We start from the raw sequence: 24,453 nt of genomic DNA on the forward strand, positions 1-24,453 counted from the left end.
TTTTGAATACTGTTCTGTACCTTATATGTGCTCTCATTCCTTTAGGGGCCGATAAATCAAATTGTTCAAGTCTTATCTAGGTCATGTATGTACACTGAGCACTTAAACTTAATTCAACCGTGTAAACGTCTATTATTGCATAATAAGTTTTCAGGAACAAGCATCACTACATTATACCGCTGGGGATCAAACTCGAGTGTTATCCTCATGTGACTCTGCAATAGAAGAAAATACACAGCGCTTTATCGGGGTGCGCTTTCCATATCATAGATGACATTGACGATATATGCATTTCAATGGACAAAGGGGAAAAACTGATTTGTGCGTATTTAGTTGCAGTAGAGATTATTCACACTTCATTTCAAATTTGGTTTATTAGTAAAATTCCTGAACTTTCTGCTGTTTGCAATAAACCAATCAAACAGGGGCAATGTCAATAGCTGAACACACCCCAAAAAATGTCAACATCCCAATAACTTATGTGGCTTTGAGCATCAACTCCAGCTGACAATGACGCCTCCTGCTGGTCACCAGTGGAGTTATTGTGTGGTGAGGCATGGCATCCCACTCTTCTTAAAATGTGGGTCATTAAGGTTCTGGGGTACAGAGTTATGGTGACTCAACTGATGCCATGGGTTTTCTATGGGATTCATGTCTGGAGAAAGTGCAGACGCTCCATTTGAGATCCCCCAGTCTCCAGGAGCTGTTCCCTAATGATGCAATCTCGATGAACTGTTGCATTGTCGTCCATGAAGATGAAGTTAGGCCGATGTTGTTCATACAGAGGCACAATGACTGGATTAATTATGTTATTTCACTAGTAGGGGCTGTCACTGTAGCATTCACAAAGTGCAGGGCAGTTGTGTATTGACTAGTGGCTGATCCACGGTGGTCTGTTTGATGTCTCTAACATCGTTGGTGGCCATCATTTCTGCTCAGCGTAAATCGACTTTCATCAGTGTACAAAGCTGAGGCCCACTGGTTCCTCATTCAGTGTAGATCACTCCTGTGCCTGGTGGTGTGGTCAGGTATGTAGATGATGCCTGTAGCTGGTGATGTGGTCAGGTACCCTTGCAGGTTGTCTAGCATGCAGACTATGCTGATGTAAATGGTTTTGAATGGTCTGACATGACATTTGGGTGCATCTTACCTCCCTTAAATGTGCCTGGAGTTATTTGGCATTTACCATCCGGCTTCGAAGGGCATTGTTCCCAATGAAGCGGTCATTAGTGTTGGATGTAGCCAAAGGATGTCCACTTCTCTGTCTTTCTGTGATTGTTTCAGTCTGTCTGTATCTCTAGTGCAATCTGCTGATGCCATTCTAAGCTCAGTGGCCACTTCTGTCTAAGAACATCCTGCTTGAGGCCTCACAATGGCGTGGTACTGCTGATCCATTGTTAGGTGTTGTCTTGGTCTTTATTTTGACAAATCACAGCTGTCATTAACCCCTTCTATTACCCCAATTGCCATTGCACGAGGGTAATCGAGATGAGCTGGGTAGAGCGCCAGAATTGTCGCATCTAATTGATGCGACAATTGTGGGCGGCTGCGGGTTGCTATTGTTAGACTGGGGGGGCTCAATAACCATGGGCCTCCCCGGCCTGAGAATACCAGTCCCGAGCTGCCGGTTTTATCATGCCTGAATATCTAAATTGGGGGCTGGGGGATTGCACACTTTTTTTAAATTATTTATTTAAATAATTAACAAATAGCCACATGGGGTCCCTCGTATTTTGATACACAGCCAAGATAATGCTCTCCGCCTGTAGATGTATGCTTTATCTGTACTGGGTATCAATATATGGGGGACCATATGTAAGTTTTTAATTCTATTTATTTTTACACTCCATTAGGGGACTAAGGAAAAATAAAATAATTAGCGGTGAAATAGCCTGCAGTTACTTAGTAGAATTTAAACCAGTAATTTTCTTTTAAACTATTATTTATCGCAATATAGTGTATATATATATATATATATATTTATATATATACAGTTAGGTCCAGCAGAAATATTTGGACAGTGACACAAGTTTTGTTATTTTAGCTGTTTACAAAAACATGTTCAGAAATACAATTATATATATAATATGGGCTGAAAGTGCACACTCCCAGCTGCAATATGAGAGTTTTCACATCCAAATTGGAGAAAGGGTTTAGGAATCATAGCTCTGTAATGCATAGCCTCCTCTTTTTCAAGGGACCAAAAGTAATTGGACAAGGGACTCTAAGGGTTGCAATTAACTCTGAAGCCGTCTCCCTCGTTAACCTGTAATCAATGAAGTAGTTAAAAGGTCTGGGGTTGATTACAGGTGTGTGGTTTTTCATTTGGAAGCTGTTGCTGTGACAAGACAACATGCGGTCTAAGGAACTCTCAATTGAGGTGAAGCAGAACATCCTGAGGCTGAAAAAAAAGAAAAAATCCATCAGAGAGATAGCAGACATGCTTGGAGTAGCAAAATCAACAGTCGGGTACATTCTGAGTAAAAAGGAATTGACTGGTGAGCTTGGGAACTCAAAAAGGCCTGGGCGTCCACGAATGACAACAGTGGTGGATGATCGCCGCATACTTTCTTTGGTGAAGAAGAACCCGTTCACATCAACTGAAGTCCAGAACACTCTCAGTGAAGTAGGTGTATCTGTCTCTAAGTCAACAGTAAAGAGAAGACTCCATGAAAGTAAATACAAAGGGTTCACATCTAGATGCAAACCATTCATCAATTCCAAAAATAGACAGGCCAGAGTTAAATTTGCTGAAAAACACTTCATGAAGCCAGCTCAGTTCTGGAAAAGTATTCTATGGACAGATGAGACCAAGATCAACCTGTACCAGAATGATGGGAAGAAAAGAGTTTGGAGAAGAAAGGGAACGGCACATGATCCAAGGCACACCACATCCTCTGTAAAACATGGTGGAGGCAACGTGATGGCATGGGCATGCATGGCTTTCAATGGCACTGGGTCACTTGTGTTTATTGATGACATAACAGCAGACAAGAGTAGCCGGATGAATTCTGAAGTGTACCGGGATATACTTTCAGCCCAGATTCAGCCAAATGCCGCAAAGTTGATCGGACGGCGCTTCATAGTACAGATGGACAATGACCCCAAGCATACAGCCAAAGCTACCCAGGAGTTCATGAGTGCAAAAAAGTGGAACATTCTGCAATGGCCAAGTCAATCACCAGATCTTAACCCAATTGAGCATGCATTTCACTTGCTCAAATCCAGACTTAAGACGGAAAGACCCACAAACAAGCACGACCTGAAGGCTGCGTCTGTAAAGGCCTGGCAAAGCAATAAGAAGGAGGAAACCCAGCATTTGGTGATATCCATGGGTTCCAGACTTAAGGCAGTGATTGCCTCCAAAGGATTCGCAACAAAATATTGAAAATAAAAATATTTTGTTTGGGTTTGGTTTATTTGTCCAATTACTTTTGACCTCCTAAAATGTGGAGTGTTTGTAAAGAAATGTGACAATTCCTACAATTTCTATCAGATATTTTTGTTCAAACCTTCAAATTAAACGTTACAATCTGCACTTGAATTCTGTTGTAGAGGTTTCATTTCAAATCCAATGTGGTGGCATGCAGAGCCCAACCCGCGAAAATTGTGTCACTGTCCAAATATTTCTGGACCTAACTGTATATACACTGAACAAAAATATAAACGCAACACTGAACTCAAAGATCTAAGACTTTACATATGCACAGAAGGTCTTTTTTGCTCAAATATTGTTCACAAATTTGTGCAAATCTGTGTTAGTGATCACTTCTCATAATCCATCCACCTCACAGGTGTGACATATTAGTAGGCTGATTAGGCAGCATACAGGTGCGCCTTAGGCTGGCCACAGTAAAAGGCCTCTCCAAAATGTGCAATTTTACACTATTGGTGGTGTCCTGGGCTGGTGTGGTTACACGTGGTCTGCGGTTGTGAGGCCAGTTGGAAGTTCTTCCAAATTCTCTGAAACGTCTTTGGAGACAACTTATGGTACAGAAATTAGAATTCAATTCATAGGAACAATTCTGGTGGACATTCCTGCAGTCAGCACACCGATTGCATGCGCCTTCTAAACTCACACCATCCGAGGCATTGTGATGTGTGATAAAACTGCACATTTTAAAGTGTCCTTTTATTGTGGCCAGCCTAAGGCACACCTGTGCAATAATCATGCCGGCCAGACTAAGGCACACCTGTGCAATTATCATGCAATCAGCCTTTTGATATGCCACACCTGTGAAGTGGATGGATTATCTCTACAAAGGAGAAGATATCACTAAAAGATTTACACAAATTTGTGAACAATATTTGAAAGGAAAAGGCCCTTTGTACATAGAAAAAGTCTTAGATCTTTAGTTCTTTACATGTTAGAGTTCAGCTCATGAAAACTGGGAGCAAATCCAAAAGGGTTGCTTGCATTTATGATAACCCATATATTTGTGGCTTCGGGCCACGGTTACAGAAATGTTTTGTTGGCTTTCTGAATGCACAGAGAACAGTGGATGTGCCAGGTAAGTGCCTTCTGCCAACAAAAGGAGGGGACAAATGTAATAAGTGATGGATTCAAGATTGTAATTATACTAAATCTTGATATGAAACAGCTATAAATATATATATATATGAAGTGACCTACTTATCAGTGTAAACTTCTCCTTTCTGTGAATTTCGTTAAGAACTTCAGTCTACCACTACACAGATTCAGCACCTTGTTACACTCTCGTATGTGGACACTGAGCATCTCGCTCCACTCATCCCAGGATATCACGAGACAAGAGAAGAGGTAAGAAAGGATTCCTCGTATAATATGTATTGACAGCAGCTTATCCAAGCAACAATCTACGACTTTTCATCATTTTGCGTTACCCAGATGAGGGCTCTCGGTGTTCAGACTTTTTAAATATTTTTGCCGAAGCAAAAACACAAGTGTTGCGTCTATATTTTTTCAGTATGTATATATATATATATATATATATATATATATATACATACATACATACAAGTGCATCTCAATAACTTAGAATATCATCAAAACGTTCATTTACTTCAGTAATTCAATAGAAAAAGAGAAACACATATATTATAAAGAGTCATTACACACAGAGGGATCTATTTCTATATATTATATAGAATCATTACACACAGAGGAATCTACTCCTATATATTATATAGAGTCATTACACACAGAGGGATCTATTTCTATATATTATATAGAATCATTACACACAGAGGAATCTACTCCTATATATTATATAGAGTCATTACACACAGAGGGATCTATTTCTATATATTATATAGTCATTACACAGAGAGGGATCTATTTCACGTGTTTATATTATATAGTCATTACACACAGAGTGATCTATTTCTATATATTATATAGAGTCATTACACACAGTGATCTATTTCTATACAGTATATTATATAGAGTCATTTCACACAGAGGTATCTATATCATGTGTTTATTATATATTATATAGAGTCATTACACACAGAGGGATCTACTTCTATATATTATATAGTCATTACACAGAGAGGGATCTATTTCACGTGTTTATATATAGTCATTACACACAGAGTGATCTATTTCTATATATTATATAGTCATTACACAGAGTGATCTATTTCTATATATTATATAGAGTCATTACACACAGTGATCTATTTCTATACAGTATATTATATAGAGTCATTTCACACAGAGGTATCTATATCATGTGTTTATTATATATTATATAGAGTCATTACACACAGAGGGATCTATTTCACGTGTTTATTATATACTAGAAGGTGACCCGATTCTACGCATCGGGTATTCTAGAATTTACGTATTGTGTAGTTCATGTATGATTTTTGTTATATATATAGATGTTGTTGTGTGTAGTTACCAAGTGTTTGTGTAGGGCGCCGTACATATTCTGGGTGTTGTCTGGGTGTGTCGGGGGGTGAGAGCGGTGTTGTTTGTGTGTTGCATGTGTTGCGTTATTTGTGGAGCGCTGTGTGTCTGTAGCGTTGTGTGTGTGTGTTGCGCGGTTTGTGTGTGTGTGGTGTGTTTTGGGGGAGGTATGTTTTGTGCAGTGTGTGTGTTGTGCGGTATGTGCGTATATTTGTGTGTGCCGCGGTGTTTGTGTGTTGGGTGTTGTGTGTGTGCGGCGTTGTCTGTGTGTGTGGGTGTCTGTGTATGGCGGTGTTTGTGGTTCCCAGTGTGTGTGTGGTGTGTTGTGCAGTGCGTGTGTGTGTGTGTGTTTTTTGGGGGGAGGTGTGCACCCCCCATCATGCTCCATCCCCCATGCTGCGCACTCCCCATCGTGCTCCATCCCCCATGCTGCGCAACCCCCATTGTGCTCCATCCCCCATGCTGCGCACCCCCCATGGTGCCTGCGCACTCCCCATCGTGCTCCATCCCCCATGCTGCGCACTCCCCATCGTGCTCCATCCCCCATGCTGCGCACCCCCCATCGTGCTCCATCCCCACTCCCCATCGTGCTCCATCCCCCATGCTGCGCACTCCCCATCGTGCTCCATCCCCCATGCTGCGCACCCCCCATCGTGCCTGCGCACTCCCCATCGTGCTCCATCCCCCATGCTGCGCACTCCCCATCATGCTCCATCCCCCATGCTGCGCACTCCCCATCGTGCTCCATCCCCCATGCTGCGCACTCCCCATCGAGCTCCATCCCCTATGCTGCGCACTCCCCATCGTGCTCCATCCCCCATGCTGCGCACCCCCCATCGTGCTCCATCCCCCATGCTGCGCACCCCCCATCGTGCTCCATCCCCACTCCCCATCGTGCTCCATCCCCCATGCTGCGCACTCCCCATCGTGCTCCATCCCCCATGCTGCACACTCCCCATCATGCTCCATCCCCCATGCTGCGCACTCCCCATCGTGCTCCACAGTCACACATCAGACAGTATACACGCACACATCTGATCGCATAAACTCACACACACACCCCACTTCTCCCTGTGCCCACCGGTGGGCGGTCCCAGCAGCTGTGCTGCACGCCGTGCTCCTCTGCCGACACTCACAGATCCGATCGCATACACTCACACACACACACTCACACATCAGAACACACTCACACACATCCGATCGCATACACGCACACACTGACGATATCGCACATACGCGTTCACACAATCACAACATCCGGAGATACCACATGCTTCTGGCCATGTGATCCTCCGGCAGGTCCTGAAAGGTCACTGCACAGTATCGCCGCCGAGAAGCAAGCGATATCACGGGATGTTGTGAGTGTGTGGATGCGATGTGTGTGTGAGGTGTGTGTTAGAGTGAGTGTGATCTGATGTGTGTGTGTGTCTGTTCTTATGTGTGTGCGTGTGTGTGTGTTCCGCCGCTGCAGGACCTTGATGCGCTCACCTGGGAGCCGGTGTACGCTGGTAACCATGCTACAATATTACTCGATGTGTTCCATGGTTACTAGCATACCCCGCTCGCACGGGAGCCTACTCCAGCGTATGCCGGCAACCCCAGCAATGCTGGGTTGCCGGCGTACGCTGATGTGGGCTCCCGGGGGTACAGCACTCACCTGGGAGTCGGTTCGGGGAATGCGTGCGGGGGGCGGGGCCAGAGCGAGCGTGCAATGCGTGAGGGGGTGCGAGGCGTGGCCGAGTTGCCAATGCGTGCAGGGGGCCGGGGCGAGAGGCCAATCCATGCGAGGGGGCGGAGCCGAGGCGAGCGGCCAATCCGTGCGGGGGAGCGGGGCCATGGCGAGCCCAGCGGCCAATCCACTGTTTGTCACCATAAGGACACAATTTTGGAGCAAGACAGACAGACAGACAGACAGAATAAGGCAATTATATGTATAGACTAGAAGGTGGCCTGATTCTACGCATCGGGTATTCTAGAATTTACGTCTTGTGTAGTTCATGTATGATTTTTGTTATATATATATATATATATATAGATGTTGTTGTGTGTAGTTACCAAGTGTTTGTGTAGGGCGCTGTACATGTTCTGGGTGTTGTCTGGGTGTGGCGGGGGGTGAGAGCGGTGATGTTTGTGTGTTGCGTTGGGTGTTGCGTTGTTTGTGGAGCGCTGTGTGTCTGTAGCGTTGTGTGTGTGTTGCGCGGTTTGTGTGGGTGTGGGGTGTGTGTGTGTGTTTTGGGGGGAGGTATGTTTTGTGCAATGTGTGTGTTGTGCGGTATGTGCGTATATTTATGTATGCCGCGGTGTTTGTGTGTTGGGTGTTGTGTGTGTGCGGCGTTGTTTGTGTGTGTGGGTGTCTGTGTATGGCGGTGTTTGTGGTTCCCAGTGTGTGTGGTGTGTTGTGTGTGTGTGTTGGGGGGAGGTGTGCACCTCCCATCGAGCTCCATCCCCCATGCTGTGCACCCCCCATCGTGCCCCATCCCCCATGCTGCGCCCCCCCCATCGTGCTCCATCCCCCATGCTGCCCACCCCCCATCGTGCTCCATCCCCCATGCTGCGCACTCATCGTGCTCCATCCTCCATGCTGCGCACTCCCCATCGTGCTCCATCCCCCATGCTGCGCACTCCCCATCGTGCTACATCCCCCATGCTGCGCACCCCCCATCGTGCTCCATCCCCCATGCTGCGCACTCCCCATCGTGCTACATCCCCCATGCTGCGCACTCCCCATCATGCTCCATTCCCCATGCTGCGCACCCCCCATCGTGCTCCATCCCCCATGCTGCGCACCCCCCATCATGCTCCATCCCCAATGCTGCGCACCCCCCATCGTGCTCCATCCTCCATGCTGCGCACCCCCCATCGTGCTACATCCCCCATGCTGCGCACTCCCCATCGTGCTCCATCCCCCATGCTGCGCACCCCCCATTGTGCTCCATCCCCCATGCTGCGCACCCCACATCGTGCTCCATCCCCCATGCTGCGCACCCCCCATTGTGCTCCATCCGCCATGCTGCGCACCCCCCATCGTGCTCCATCCCCCATGCTGCTCACCCCCCATTGTGCTCCATCCCCCATGCTGCGCACCCCCCATCGTGCTCCATCCCCCATGCTGCGCACCCCCCATCGTGCTACATCCCCCATGCTGCCCCATCGTGCTCCATCCCCCATGCTGCGCACCCCCCATCGTGCTCCATCCCCCATACTGCGCACCCCCCATCGTGCTCCCCCCATCGTGCTCCATCCCCCATGCTGCGCACCCCCCATCGTGCTCCATCCCCCATGCTATAATAGTTCTCCTATTATACTCAGAGAGGAGTATAATAGGAGGACTATAATAGGAGGAGTAGTCCTGGGGGGAGAGGAGTATAATGCCGGCTCCCCGGGAGCCGGTGTACGCTGGTAACTATGATACACATCGGGTAACTAAGGGACCTTAGTTAACCGATGTGTATAATGGTTACCAGCGTTCACCGGCTCCGTCAAGATCCCAGCATCGCAATGTTATGTCTGGCGCTGCTGGGATCGTGACGGAGCCGGTGTACACTGGTAACTATGATACACATCGGGTAACCAAGGGACCTTAGTTACCCGATGTGTATAATGGTTACCAGCGTTCACCGGCTCCGTCACGATCCCAGCAGCGCCAGATATAACCTTGCGATGCTGGGATCTTGACGGAGCCGGTGAACGCTGGTAACCATTATACACATCGGGTAACTAAGGTCCCTTGGTTACCCGATGTGTATCATAGTTACCAGTGTACACCGGCTCCGTCACGATCCCAGCAGCGCCAGATATAACCTTGCGATGCTGGGATCTTGACGGAGCCGGTGAATGCTGGTAACCATTATACACATCGGGTAACTAAGGTCCCTTGGTTACCCGATGTGTATCATAGTTACCAGCATACACCGGCTCCGTCACGATCCCAGCAGCGCAATGTTATGTCTGGCGATGCGTGCGGAGGGCCGGGGCCAGCGGTCAAAACATGCGGAGGGCGGGGCCGGCCGAGGCGAGCGACCAATCCGTGGGGGGGCGGAGCCGAGGCAAGGCGAGCGGCCAATCCGTGCGGGGGGGCGGGGCCATGGCGAGCCCAGCGGCCAATCAGCTTTGTGTCACCGTAAGGACACAATTTTGGAGCAAGACAGACAGACAGACAGACAGAATAAGGCAATTATATATATAGATTATATAAAGTCACTAGATTCAGGTGGCCCGATTCTACGCATCGGGTATTCTAGAATTTACGTATTGTGTAGTTCATGTATGATTTTTGTTATATATATATATAGATGTTGTTGTGTGTAGTTACCAAGTGTTTGTGTAGGGGCTGTACATGTTCTGGGTGTTGTCTGGGTGTGACGGGGGGTGAGAGCGGTGTTGTATGTGTGTTGCGTGTGTTGTGTTGTTTGTGGAGCGCTGTGAGTCTGTAGCGTTGTGTGTGTGTGTGTTGCGCGGTTTGTGTGTGTGCGGTGTGTTTTGGGGGAGGTATGTTTTGTGCAATGTGTGTGTTGTGCGGTATGTGCGTATATTTGTGTGTGCCGCGGTGTTTGTGTGTTGGGTGTTGTGTGTGTGCAGCGTTGTCTGTGTGTGTGGGTGTCTGTGTAGGGCAGTTGTTTGTGGTTCCCAGTGTGTGTGTGTGGTGTGTTGTGCAGTGCGCGCACGTGTGTGTGTGTGTGTTGGGGGGAGGTGTGCACTTCCCATCGTGCTCCATCCCCCATGCAGCGCACTCCCCATCGTGCTCCATCCCCCATGCAGCGCACTCCCCATCGTGCTCCATCCCCCATGGTGCGCACCCCCCATCGTGCTCCATCCCCCATGCTGCGCACCCCCCATCGTGCTCCATCTCCCATGCTGCGCACTCCCAAACGTGCTCCATCCGCCATGCTGCGCACTCCCAAACGTGCTCCATCCACCATGCTGCGCACTCCCAAATGTGCTCCATCCGCCATGCTGCGCACTCCCAAACGTGCTCCATCCGCCATACTCCGCACTCCCCATCGTGCTCCATCCCCCATGCAGCGCACTCCCCATCGTGCTCCATCCGCCATGCTGCGCACTCCCAAACGTGCTCCATCCGCCATGCTGCGCACTCCCAAACGTGCTCCATCCGCCATGCTGCGCACTCCCAAACGTGCTCCATCCGCCATGCTGCGCACTCCCAAACGTGGTCCATCCGCCATGCTGCGCACTCCCAAACGTGCTCCATCCGCCATACTCCGCACTCCCAAACGTGCTCCATCCGCCATGCTGCGCACTCCCAAACGTGCTCCATCCGCCATGCTGCACACTCCCAAACGTGCTCCATCCGCCATGCTACGCACTCCCAAACGTGGTCCATCCGCCATGCTGCGCACTCCCAAACGTGCTCCATCCACCATGCTGCGCACTCCCAAACGTGCTCCATCCGCCATGCTGCGCACTCCCAAACGTGGTCCATCCGCCATGCTGCGCACTCCCAAACGTGCTCCATCCGCCATGCTGCGCACTCCCAAACGTGCTCCATCCGCCATGCTGCGCACTCCCAAACGTGCTCCATCCCCCATGCTGCGCACCCCCATCGTGCTCCATCCCCCATGCTGCACCAGCATCAGCCTCTCTACCCGCAGCATCAGCCTCTCTGCCCGCAGCATCAGCCTCTCTCCTCCCAGCATCAGCCTCTCTCCTCCCAGCATCAGCCTCTCTGTCCCCAGCATCAGCCTCTCTGTCCCCAGCATCAGCCTCTCTGTCCCCAGCATCAGCCTCTCTGTCCCCAGCATCAGCCTCTCTGTCCCCAGCATCAGCCTCTCTCCTCCCAGCATCAGCCTTTTCTGTCCCCAGCATCAGCCTCTCTCCTCCCAGCATCAGCCTTTTCTGTCCCTAGCATCAGCCTCTCTCCTCCCAGCATCAGCCTCTCTCCTCCCAGCATCAGCCTCTCTCCTCCCAGCCTACCCCAGCCTCAGCCTCCCCCAGCATCAGCCTCTCTCCTCCCAGCATCAGCCTTTTCGGTCCCCAGCATCAGCCTCTCTCCTCCCAGCCTACCCCAGCATCAGCCTCTCTTCTCTCAGCCTCCCCATCCCAGCCTTCCCCAGGATCAGCCTCTCTCCTCCCAGCCTCCTCCAGCACGCCGTGCTCCTCTGCCGACACTCACAGATCCGATCGCATACACTCACACACACACACCCGATCGCATACACTCACACACACCCGATCACATACACTCACGCACACACACATTGACGATATTGCACATACGCGCTCACACTCACAACATCCGGAGATACCACATGCTTCTGGCCATGTGATCCTCCGGCAGGTCCTGGAAGCTCACAGCATAGTATCGCCGCCGAGAAGCAAGCGATATCCCAGGATGTTGTGAGTGTGTGGATGCGATGTGATGTGTGTGTGATGTGTGTGTGAGAGTGAGTGTGATCTGATGTGTGTGTGTGTGCGTGTGTGTGTGTGTATGTGTGTGTGTGTGTGTGTGTGCTGTTATGTGTGTGCGTGTGTGTATGTTCCGCCACTGCAGGACCTTGATGCACTGGTAACTATGCTACCATGGTTACCAGCGTATCTCGTCCCCCGCTCGCACGGGAGCCCACCACACCAGCATACGCCGGCCAGCCCCAGCAATGCGAGGGTATGTGTCGGCTGGTTTGGCGGCGTACGCTGATGTGGGCTCCCGGGGGTACAGTACTCACCTGTGAGTCGTGGCTCCGTGACCGTGTCGGTTCGGGGAATGCGTGGGGGGGCGGGGCCAGAGCTAGTGTGCATTGCGTGAGGGGGGCGGGGCGTGGCCGAGTTGCCAATGCCTGCAGGGTGCCGGGGCGAGAGGCCAATCTGTGGGGGGGGCGGAGCCTGGGCGAGCGGCCGGCCAATCCGTGTGGGGGCGCAGCCTGGGCGAGCGGCCAATCCGTGTGGGGGGGCGGGGCCATGGCGAGCCCAGCGGCCAATCAGCTTTGTGTCACCGTAAGGACACAATTTTGGAGCAAGACAGACAGACAGACAGACAGATAGACAGACAGACAGACAGACAGACAGACAGAATAAGGCAATTATATATATAGATTACACACAGAGGGATCTATTTACCGTGTTTATTATATATTATATAAAGTCATTACACACAGAGTGATCAATTTAACGTGTTTATTATATATTATATAGTCATTACATACAGAGGGATCTATATCACGTGTTTATTATATATTATATAGTCATTACATACAGAGGGATCTATATCACGTGTTTATTATATATTATATAAAGTCATTACACACAGAGGGATCTATTTCACGGTTTATTATATATTATATATAGTCATTACAAACAGAAGGATCAAAATATTAGAATAATTACCACAAAACACCTGCAAAGACATCCTAAGCTTTTAAAATGGCCCCTTAGTCTGGTTCAGTAGGCTACACAATCATGGGGAAGACTGCTGATTTGACAAATGTCCAGAAGGCAGTCATTGACACACTCCACATGGAGGGTAAGCCACAAAAGGTCATTGCTAAAGAAGCTGGCTGTTCACAGAGTGCTGTATCCAAGCATATTAAATCATTTCTGATTAAGGTATTTTCTTGCTATAATATCTACGATTTGTTTGCGATACAGGTCATTACAGAAGCATCTATAACATAATCTGAGGATAGTCCTAAGGACAGAACGTCATGGACACTTACGTTACCTCCCAACAAAAGTACATTAATGAATTTGACGCCAGACAGTTCTTACAGACGTATCATAGGGCAAAGGATGGAATCCTTACTGGAGAATTTACAATATTTGTTATGAAACATTTACATGAAACTTTCACTAAAGGTGAGAAATTCTTAAATCTTTGCTACTCAAACTGGTCACTTTTGTTATGTATAATGTCATTATTACTCGTATGACTAGTTTACTGTAGTACATTTTTATTTTAAAGTAAAAATTGTGTTTGCTTATGTTTTGGCTCACATTGTGATGTGGAGTTGCTAAACTATAGGTCAGGATGAGCAGCACGGAACAGAGGTGATTATGCAGTGGAATTGGAAAGGAAAGACAGCACATGGAGCAGCCAGGATCAGTAGTTAGATGGGATGTTGATAAGGCTGGTTTTACACTACGTTTATTTAACATGCGTCAGGAACGTTTTTTTGCTACAAAAGCGGATCCTGCTTTTACAGCAAAAAACGCATGCAAACGCATCTGTTATTTTGCAGGATCCTGTCACTGGATGTTTAGGGGCGGGCATTGGAGTCATGTGATCGGGAGTGAGGGGAACTAGACTGGGAGCCGGCTTCTGACAGCTGCAGACACTCGTAACCAAGGTAAACATCGGGCTTGGATACCCGATATTTATCTTGGTTACGAGTGTCTGCAGCTGCTAGGAGCAGGGCTGTCTGCACGCGTAACCAACGTAAACATCGGGTAACTAAGAGAAGTGGTTACCCGATATTTACCTTGGTTACGAGTGTCCGCAGCTCTCAGGTGGGAGAGAGAGGGAGGGGAGGAAGGGGGAGAGACAGAGATAGAGAGAGAGGGTGAGGGAGGGAGGAGGAGAGAGAGACAGATCACGCGAGACTGGTTCTGGGCATGCTCAGTACAAAAGCAGGATCCTGTCTATCAGCACGCCAGCGTTCACCTGCGTTTGCATGCTGTTTAGTCAGGATCCGGTGACATGCAGTATTTGGACGCAGCTCAAAAACGCTACAAGTAGAGTTTTTGAAAGATGTTAAAAAACTGCAAGTCGCTGGATCCTCATTATAACGCACGCAAACGCAGGTGAACGCATGTTAACGCGAGTCCATTGCAAATGCATTGAAGTGAAAACACATTTGCACTGGATCCGTTTTTCCGCTAAAAAAACGTTATGGACGGATGTTAAATAAACGTAGTGTGAAACCAGCCTAAACTGAGAAGGCGACGAGAACAGGCACATTGGACAAGCAGATCTGAGCATGCAGGCATGTTCAAACAGTAGGACAATGTGTGTAGTTGGCATCTTGGTACAGAAGATTGAAATGTGAGGGCTGCACCTTGTAACAGCAGAGTTGATATTGCAGACAAGTACTTTTTAGTAGAATGTGTGGACAGCTCCTTTAAACAACAGAGCTCAGTTGGCAGACAGGTAGCTTGTACCAGAGCCAAATGTGTGGGAAGCATTTAGGAACAGAGCGGATACAGCATCTGGGCCCAAGGAGCAAAGTCAAGTGTGGAATAGCACTTTGAAGCAATTGTCAGCAGTCTGATGCCTTGAGTGTCAATATATATAGCCAAGTGTTGGGACAGAAAGTTGAAGCAGCAAAGGAGTATTTGTCAGTACACATACTGCGTATAATTACTGCAGAGCTGAGCAATAGCAGAGCTGGGTTAGTCAAGTGGTAGACACAGGGGCGTAACAATTGCGGTTGCAGAGATCGTGATTGGGACCAGCAGGGTTAGGTGACCGGTGCCTGCCTAGCAGAGAAGAAGCCGGCTGATCTCAGTGAGATAGGAGCTGCACTAGACACCTTAAGAAGCTTATGAAGAAGACATCATGGCGGCATGAAGTGAGATGGAGATACTGTAAAGTCACTACTAGGAGGAGCCGGAACACTGGTGTGTGTAACAGAACTATGGATCCACAAGGTGTCACTTGAGTAATCGCAAATTGATTACTCAGAGAAGTCGTACAAGCATGGTTAGAGCTGAGAGTAGGTGGAGTCAGTGTCAGGAGTGAAACAGAGGTCAGGAACCAGGAGAGCAAGCCGTAGGAGGGGGCGCAGGGACGGAACAACAAACAGGGAGCAGGAGAGGAAGACAGGATGGTAAACCAAGATGGAGGGGACGGGAGTCAGTGAAGTCAGACTGAACGGGGAGGATGGAAGTCAGGGAGGTCAAACGAAGTAGAGGGCAGAATCAAGAGAACTTACAGGGACCAGGAGCGTACACCACAGAGCACGGCTATAACTGGCACTGCACCGATAGAGGAGACATTCTGATAAAGCAGTGTGATCCAGTGAACGAGGCATGGAAGGATAGGCTTCTCCCACCGCAAAACCAGGTGACAAATACAACTCTGCACAACAGAGTCCAAACTGAAACGTGACAGATACACTATAGAGTGCTGCTGAGACTATCAGCAGACCACTGTGTATATTGCAAGTGGAAACCTACCTATAATTACTAATCTGTTCCTGTCTGCCCATGGCCTCATGTGAAAGTTTTGAAACCTTAAAGGGAACCTGTCACCAGGATTTTCCTTTATAAACTGCAGCCACCAACAGTAAGCCCTTATATACAGAAAACTGTATATACATCCCCTAAGCCAATCTGTATAACGTAAAAAAGACCTTTATTATACTCACCTGAAGGGCAGTCTGGTCCAATAGGCGTCGCTGCTGTCTGTCCGGCACCTCCTCTATCTTGTGCAGTCCCCGTCCTCCTTTCCAGCTTCATGTGGATGACGCGTCCTACGTGATCCACAAAGAGGCCTCCATGGCGTTCCTGCACAAGCGCACTACTCTCTACTGAGGGCATATCAAAGTTTTGTAGTGCGCATGTGTAACGTGGCACGGGGTGGCAGTCGTGGCTGCACCCCGACACACTACATGAAAATGGAGGTCCTGACTGGGTGTGTGGTGTTGCACTCAGGAAATGATACGTCTTTGCAGGCCGCATGTTGTCGATGGTTTTGGCCGTAGTTTTACTGAATATTCACTTGACAAAAACAATGTACGTTAGCTAGTGGACACAAATCTTTCACATTTCAGTGTCACACAGGATCATTAAGCACACATTCTCCACTTCAGTTGTTTCAACCTCCACAAGTCCTTCTCTTCCCAACACTACCCATCCTAGGACCACATCACGTCATTGGAAGTTATTCTGCTCCTTAAGTAGTTCCACGTCTTTTCCCTCTTAGAGGGATTTTGCCAATATGGCTGGACTGAGCTATAAGCTACTAAAGCCTCAGGGGCACTCGCTTAAGACACTCACTTTGTTCCTTGTCCTGCTCTGTCTTGCACCAGCACCCGTCTCTCTCCATCACTCGTTCCCTCTTTCAGTGTGCTGACCCGGCTCTGTGGCGCCCCTGACCTGGTCAGGCACCACTGACTACTGCACCCATGCTGGGTCAGTACAAACAGGTAATCCCAAAGGCTGAATAGGGTGTGGACACACAGCCACATAGTGGCTAGTTCACACACACCATAGAGGGGACCCCTGGGCAGACCCAGGAGGGGGCGTGGTCTCCACATCTCAGCTAGTGGTGGGGTGGAGAAACTGGTTGCTAGGCAGGCACAGTGGGGAGGCAGTAGTGAACCGGTCTGAAGTGAGGAAGCGCAGTGTGCAGTCGCAGAAGGAGGACGGGCGCAGAGTCACTGGGCAGACACTGTACGTGTAGTGGCTATCGGCAGGGGAGAACGGCTATCAAGTAGTCAGCCTGAAAGACATCTCAGGAAGAAGCGGGGTGATTGAGTACGAGGACTTTTGAAGTAGGCCAGGCTCGCACGGGGAAACAGGTCCCTAGAGCAGCAAGCCAATTATTCGGTCTGCTAAACCTGCTGGTGAGGGTGTTCGATGTGCCTCACCAACCAACACAGAGTCCGCAGCATCAGCAGCAACGAGGGGGCCCATAAGGCTAAGTTCACATTTCCGTTGATTTGTATCAGTCACATGCGTCGCTTGACGCATGTGACTGATGCGCTGTTCAACGCTGTACAACGGATGACAAAGAACAGAATTCTTTGTCGGATTCCGTTGTGTGCGGGGGGTGGAGTTCGGGGGCAGAGCCGAGCGGGGGGCGGGGCCAGGCGCTGAGGATGTCAGTGGAAGTGCTGCGGTCTGCATGGCTGGGGACAGGTGAGTGTATCTGTGAGTGAGTGAGTGTGTGTATGTGCATGTATGTATGTATGTATGTGTGTGCACATGCAAAGTGCGGGAGGGGGCGGAGCCGAGCGGGGGGCGGGGCCAGACGAGGGTGTCAGTGGCAGTGCTTGTCTGCATGGCTGGGGACAGGTGTGTGTGTGTGTACATACATGTGCGGAGTGCGGGAGGGGGCGGGGCCGAGCGGGGAAGTGTCGGCCTCCCTGCACACGTAACCAGCCTAAATATCGGGTAACAGCAAAGCACCCGATGTTTACCTTGGTTACCCGATATTTACCTTGGTTACGGGCCTACACCGCTTAGCGCTGGCTCCTTGCACCGTAACCAGGGTAAATATCGGGTAACCAACCAAAGCTGGTGACGTGTGCAGGGAGCCAGAGAGCATGCGCAGCGAAATCCGACGGATCTCGCTGCTCAAAAAACGTTACATGCTGCGTTCTCCCCGCCCGGCGGTCAGTCGTTCCACGTCTGATCAGTCGGGTGGAGGGTGCAACGCAGCATCATCAGTCACAATCCGCTGCTCATACAAGTCTATGGGAGCAGCGGAATCCGCTAAACGGATTCCGCTGTTTACAAGAGCAGCGGATTGTGACTGATAGATTTTAGCGGAAATGTGAACTTAGCCTAAGAGAGACAAGGCAAGAAGCCATCTTTACTTGGTCCACGCTGCCAGCAAACGGGCCAGAAAGGGGAGAAAGGCAGTTGTGACTTCCCTGGGTGATTCCCGCAGTACTTCAAGTCAGGGGTCATCTGAAACAAGAAGGGCTAGGAAGGCGAGTTGACAGTCACCACTGGATCAGCCTGAAGGATACCTGTTTCCACCTGGTTCATCATAGCATCGCCCGGGTTGCCTCACTCGACCAGCAAAAAGTGAGTAAAAACCCTGAAAGACATTTGTGGATTGTGTGTGAGTTCTTCTGTGACCTGTGGTACTACACACTTACACCGGGCCCTAGGGCCAGCCTCACTCTCGGGAGACAACATTATCTAACTGCACATACCATCAGCCCCAGACGCTCGTTAAACTGCAGTGGCGGTCACCCCCTGACCGCAAATACTGAGAATGGCGTCACAATTCCTATTAAAGTTAACCTGACATACCTGTTGGCAGAAGATTTCCAGCACGTGAAGACCCTGAGGCGACCTGCAGGTGAGGGGCTTCACATCTCCACTAGATGACTCTGTGTCATGGTCACCTCCTTCTCTTTTTCATTTCTTCCCTCTTTTCCTCGGTCACACTATTCTATGAAAAAGTCTCCCTCTCTTCATGATACCCATGTCATGCAGCTTTGCTGCTCCTCAGACTTGAGGTCTGCTTCTGTAACGGGCTGGGCCTTAATGGAAACCAGTCACCGGATGTTTATAATACTTACCTAACGGTTGGTGCGGAGCAGACAGGTCGGATTGGCATCTCCGTTTACCAGGTCCCGTGCCTCCTCTTTCGGCCATCTTTGTCCTCCTTCCGAAGCTAGGGTGGATGACGTGTTCTATGTCATCTACAGTAGCCGACAGTGAGGTCCTGCACAGGCGAACTTTGATCTACCCTGTGTCACAGTCACCTCCTTCTCTTTCTCAGTTCTTCCCTCTTTTCCTCGGTCACACTATTCTATGTAATGGTTTCCCTCTCTTCATGACACCCATGTCATGCGGCTCTGCTGCTCCTCAGACCTGAGGTCTGTTCCTGTCACAGGCTGGGTCCTAACTGACGTTCCCACAGTAACTGTCTCTCCCTCAGCACTAGCTCCTCCACTATAGGCTAATCAAAACTGTCTGTTGCCGGGCAGATTTAACCTTTCACCTACATACCTATAACACTTATAATACCTTATTGTGTATCCCACATTATATACTACATACCATTACACCTCTTACCAATGCACATATATTACATCATCAATACTACTACACCTCTACATAGGAACATTCTCAACTCTGCTACATCTTATACATTACAATACTTTACACTATACATTCCTATATAACACCACTCTACATGTTATCACATACATATATATTTCATAACACATATGGTGTTTTCAGGGGTAGGAACTTGACCATCATCTTACACATGTGCGTGCGGTCTTTGACCTTTCCCCGTGCTTGCGCATTACAGTACTTTGTGCTGCCCTCAGCCAGGCAGATCCAAGTGCGCATGCGCAGGAGCGCAGTGGAAGGCTCTGTATAAATGACATAGGACATATCATCCACACAAAGCGTGGAAGGAGGACGGCGATGGAAGGAAAATAGGACGCACCGGACCGAAACCAGAGATGCCAATTGGACCAGACTGCCCCCCAGGTGAGTATAATAAAAGCTCTTTTTTTACATTATAGAGAGAGGCCTGGGCTCTTATATACAGTAATCGAGAATTCTGTATATAAGAGCTCACTGGTGAAGGCTGCAGGGAAAAACCTGGTGACGGTTCTCTTTAAAGGGAACCTGTCAGGTCCAATGTGCACCCAGAACCATAAGCAGTTCTGGGTGCGTATTCATAATACCTGCCTAACAGTCCCTGTAGCTTGTAGCATAGATAAAGAGATCATAAGAAAAGTATTTCTAAACATCTTTTATCTTATGCTAATGAGCACAGGGACTAGTCCCAAGAGCAATATATCCCCCAACTAGTTCACCCTCTTAGCATGTTAGCACACCCACAGGGGCGTACTAACATGCTATTCAATACAGCACCACCAGCGGTGATGCACGTACTTGTGTTCGCTGTGATCGCGCTTCTGAATGCTGGGCACTTCCGGTCATGCGCAGTAGTACGTGTCCCAGGTGTACGCGTCCCGGCTTCAGAGAAGTCTACTGCGCATGACTGGAAGTACCGGGTAAATATGGTAAATATTTATATATTAAAAATGTGCTTAACTCAGATGATGATTCCCCTTTACCCTCATGTAAAAAACATTGGCTGATCCTAATAATCCTTCCTACCCTGACATCTTATATTTTCTTTTAAGGTGGAGTAAGAGGGCACACACTGCTTGATTTTGGCACTGGAGCGGCCATTTATCACCTCCTCTCGGCTTCTGAAGTGTTTGATGAAATCATTGTCTCAGATTTACTTGAGCAAAATCGTGCCGAATTCCAAAAATGGCTGGAGAAGGATCCGGATGCTTTCGACTGGACTCACATCATCAAATTTGTATGTGAGCTGGAAGGAAACGGGTAAAACGTTTTAATCAACTTTACGGTAATTTTATGTCACCAAACTTGTGCGAGTATATTAAAACTGACCTCGTACGTACTGTTTTGTGCAGGGCTAGTGCTAAGGGGTATTTTATACGCTGCGACATCGCTAGCATCGGCTAGCGATGCCGAGCGCGATAGTATCCGCCCCTGTCGCACATGCGATATGTGGTGATTGCTACCGTAGCGAACATTATCGCTACGGCAGCTTCACACGCACATACCTGCTCGGCGACGTCGTTGTGACTGCCGAACTAAGGGGGAAGTGCGTTCGGCGTCACAGTGACGTCACCGCGACGTCACTAATCAGCCAGCCAATAGAAGCGGAGGGGCGGAGATGAGCGGGACGTAACATCCCGCCCACCTTCTCCCTTCCGCATTGCCGTCGGGACGCAGGTAAGGAGATGTTTGTCGCTCCTGCAGGTTTACACACAGTGATGTGTGCTGCCGCAGGAACGACAAACAATATCGTACCTGCGGTCGACCCGACATTATGGAAATGAACGACGCTACACAGATCACCGATTTTCTATGCTTTTGCGATTGTTTATCGTCGCACCTAGGATTTACATGTTGTGATGTCGGTACCGGCGTCGGATGTGCGTCACTAACGACATGACCCCGACGATATTTCGGAAGCGATGTCGCAACGTGTAAAGCCCCCCTAAGGGGTACTTTGCACGCTGCGACATCGCAAGCCGATGCTGCGATGCCGAGCGCGATAGTCCCCGCCCCTGTCGCAGCTGCGATATCCTTGTGATAGCTGCCATAGCAAACATTATCGCTACGGCAGCTTCACATGGAATCACCTGTCCTGGGACGTCGCTCTGGCCGGCGACCCGCCTCCTTATTAAGGGGGCGGGTCGTGAGGCGTCACAGCGACGTCACACGGCAGGCGGCCAATAGGAGCAGAGGGGCGGAGATGAGCGGGATGTAAACATCCCGCCCACCTCCTTCCTTCCGCATATCTTACGGAAGCCGCGGTGACGCCGGTAGGAGATGTTCCTCGCTCCTGCGACTTCACACACAGCGATGTGTGTTGCCGCAGTAGCGAGGAACAACATCGGACCGTCGCGTCAGCGTAATTATGGATTACGCCGACGCTGCACCGATGATACGATTATGACGCTTTTGCACTCGTTAATCGTATCATCGAACCTTTACACACTACGATGTCGCATGCGATGCCGGAAGTACGTCATTTTCAATTTGACCCCACCGACATCGCACCTGCGATGTCGTAGTGTGCAAAGCCCGCCTAAAGGGGGCTTTACACGCTACGACATCGCTAATGCGGAGTCGTTGGGGTCACGGAATTTGTGACGCACATCCGGCCGCATTAGCGATGCCGTTGCGTGTGACACCGATAAGCGATTTTGCATCGTTGCAAAAACGTGCAAAATCGCTAATCGGCGACATGGGGGTCCATTCTTAAAAATCGTTACTGCAGCAGTAACGAAGTTTTTCCTCGTTCCTGCGGCAGCACACATCGCTGCGTGTGACGCCGCAGGAACGAGGAAGCTCCCCTTACCTGCCTCCCGGCTGCTATGCGAAGGAAGGAGGTGGGCGGGATGTTACGTCCCGCTCATCTCCGCCCCTCCGCTGCTATTGGGCGGCAGTTCAGTGACGCTTCAGTGACGTCGCTGTGACGCCGAACGGACCGCCCCCTTAGAAAGGAGGCGGTTCGCCGGTCACAGCGACGTCGCCGGACAGGTAAGTATGTGTGACGGCTCTGGGTGATGTTGTGCGGCACGGGCAGCGATATGCCCGTGTCGCGCAACAGATGGGGGCGGGTACCCACACTAGCGATATCGGGACTGATATCGCAGTGTGTAAAGTAGCCTTTAGACTCAGAAGCCAATCTGAACATGCTGAGCTGCAGTAAAAAAACACCAGTATGAGATAAAGCAAAACCTTAAATCATGGATGAGACAAGGACGTGTTTCAGATTAACTAAAGGCTACTTTACACACTGCGATATTGGTCCCGATATCGCTAGTGTGGGTACCCGCCCCCATCTGTTGCGCGACACGGGCAAATCGCTGCCCGTGCCGCACAACAGCTGTCACACATACATACCTGTCCGGCGACGTCGCTGTGACGGGCGAACCGCCTCCTTTCTAAGGGGGCGGTCCGTGCGACGTCACAGCGACGTCACTGAACCGCCGCCCAATAGCAGCGGAGGGGCGGAGCTGAGCGGGACGTAACATCCCGCCCACCTCCTTCCTTCCTCATAGCGGCCGGGAGGCAGGTAAGGGGAGCTTCCTCGTTCCTGCGGCGTCACACGCAGCGATGTGTGCTGCCGCAGGAACGAGGAACAACCTCGTTACTGCTGCAGTAACGAGATTTGAGAATGGACCCCCATGTCGCCGATTAGCGATTTTGCATGTTTTTGCAACGATGCAAAATCGCTTATCGGTGTCACACGCAACGGCATCGCTAATGCGGCCGGATGTGCGTCACGAATTCCGTGACCCCAACGACTCCGCATTAGCGATGTCGCAGCGTGTAAAGCCCGCTTAAGATTTCCTTGATGCTTAATCATTCAGCTTTACAAACAAAAAGAAAAACAATTTGTAACAATCACCACCAGGAAATGCAGGTACAGAGGAATAGTGTAGCGTTCCTAGGTGCTTGCCTGCTATGGGTCACTAGTACCAAGGCGGGGACAGTCTTCAGAGTAGTTGATCAAGCTGAGTGTCAGAAGCCGGGAGGTGACATCAGTACAGAGGAGCAAGAGAAGCCGAGGTCACGTGCAAGCTGGTGGTCAGTAAGCCAGGAAGTAGCATCAGGTACAAAAGGGGAGCAGAGCCGTAGTCAGAGAACAAGCCGGGGTCAGAAGCCAAGAGGACACAAAAGTACAGAGGAGAGCGCGAAGCCGGGATCACAAAACAGGTTGAGCGTCAGGGAGACAGGGAGTACAGACAATACGGGAGGGACAGAAGTCAGGGAATGGGACGCAAGGTAACGAGGCAAGATCAGAACAACTCACAAAAACTAGAAGCGTACACTGCAGAGTAGGAACTATTAAAGTGGCGTTCTGGGTGAGATAGCTCTAAGATAAGGCAGAGCGATCACCCAGAATGAGGATCGAATAGGCCCCTCCCACTGAGCCTGAACCTGGAGAATAAAGACAACAAGAAAAACCAAGGACACAATGGCTCTGTATAGATCAGAGCCATAAGTGAATCATGACACAATTATAATTCAAAGGTAAAGAATATGTCAATGGGGTCGTCTTTTATAGATAACCCATGTTCATTGGCCAGATTAAGGTAGTAGTGACCACACTTTTGGAAATGTTCATCGTTGAGGTTCCTATAAGAAAACCCACCATTACTGTAGGTAGCCCCTATCCCCGATTATAGCATCTAGACACACACAAGTTGTCACCATTTCATTAGGCTATAAATAAGCTAAATAATTTTGTTTTTTCATATTTAAAGGAAGGATTGCGACAAGAAGGCAGAGACACTCCGCAGTAAGGTCAAAGAATTCCTCATATGTGACGCCCTGAAAAGTAAACCCTTCGA

At 49.5% G+C, this 24,453-nt stretch overlaps 1 protein-coding gene across 1 annotated transcript in view; it reads left to right on the plus strand.

The window, feature by feature from the left end:
* The first annotated feature begins 4,607 nt into the window (after window positions 1-4,607).
* LOC142256817 (nicotinamide N-methyltransferase-like) overlaps window positions 4,608-24,453 on the plus strand; it is a 74,998-nt gene continuing 55,152 nt past the window's right edge. Inside the window, exons 1-3 of the mRNA XM_075328717.1 lie at window positions 4,608-4,780; window positions 13,493-13,699; window positions 20,692-20,899. Of these exons, the coding sequence (XP_075184832.1) occupies window positions 13,549-13,699; window positions 20,692-20,899 (359 nt within the window). The 5' untranslated portion in view covers window positions 4,608-4,780; window positions 13,493-13,548. The remainder of the gene's footprint in view (window positions 4,781-13,492; window positions 13,700-20,691; window positions 20,900-24,453) is intronic.

Source organism: Anomaloglossus baeobatrachus, chromosome 11 (genome assembly GCF_048569485.1).
Source record: "Anomaloglossus baeobatrachus isolate aAnoBae1 chromosome 11, aAnoBae1.hap1, whole genome shotgun sequence".
NCBI lineage: Eukaryota > Metazoa > Chordata > Amphibia > Anura > Aromobatidae > Anomaloglossus > Anomaloglossus baeobatrachus.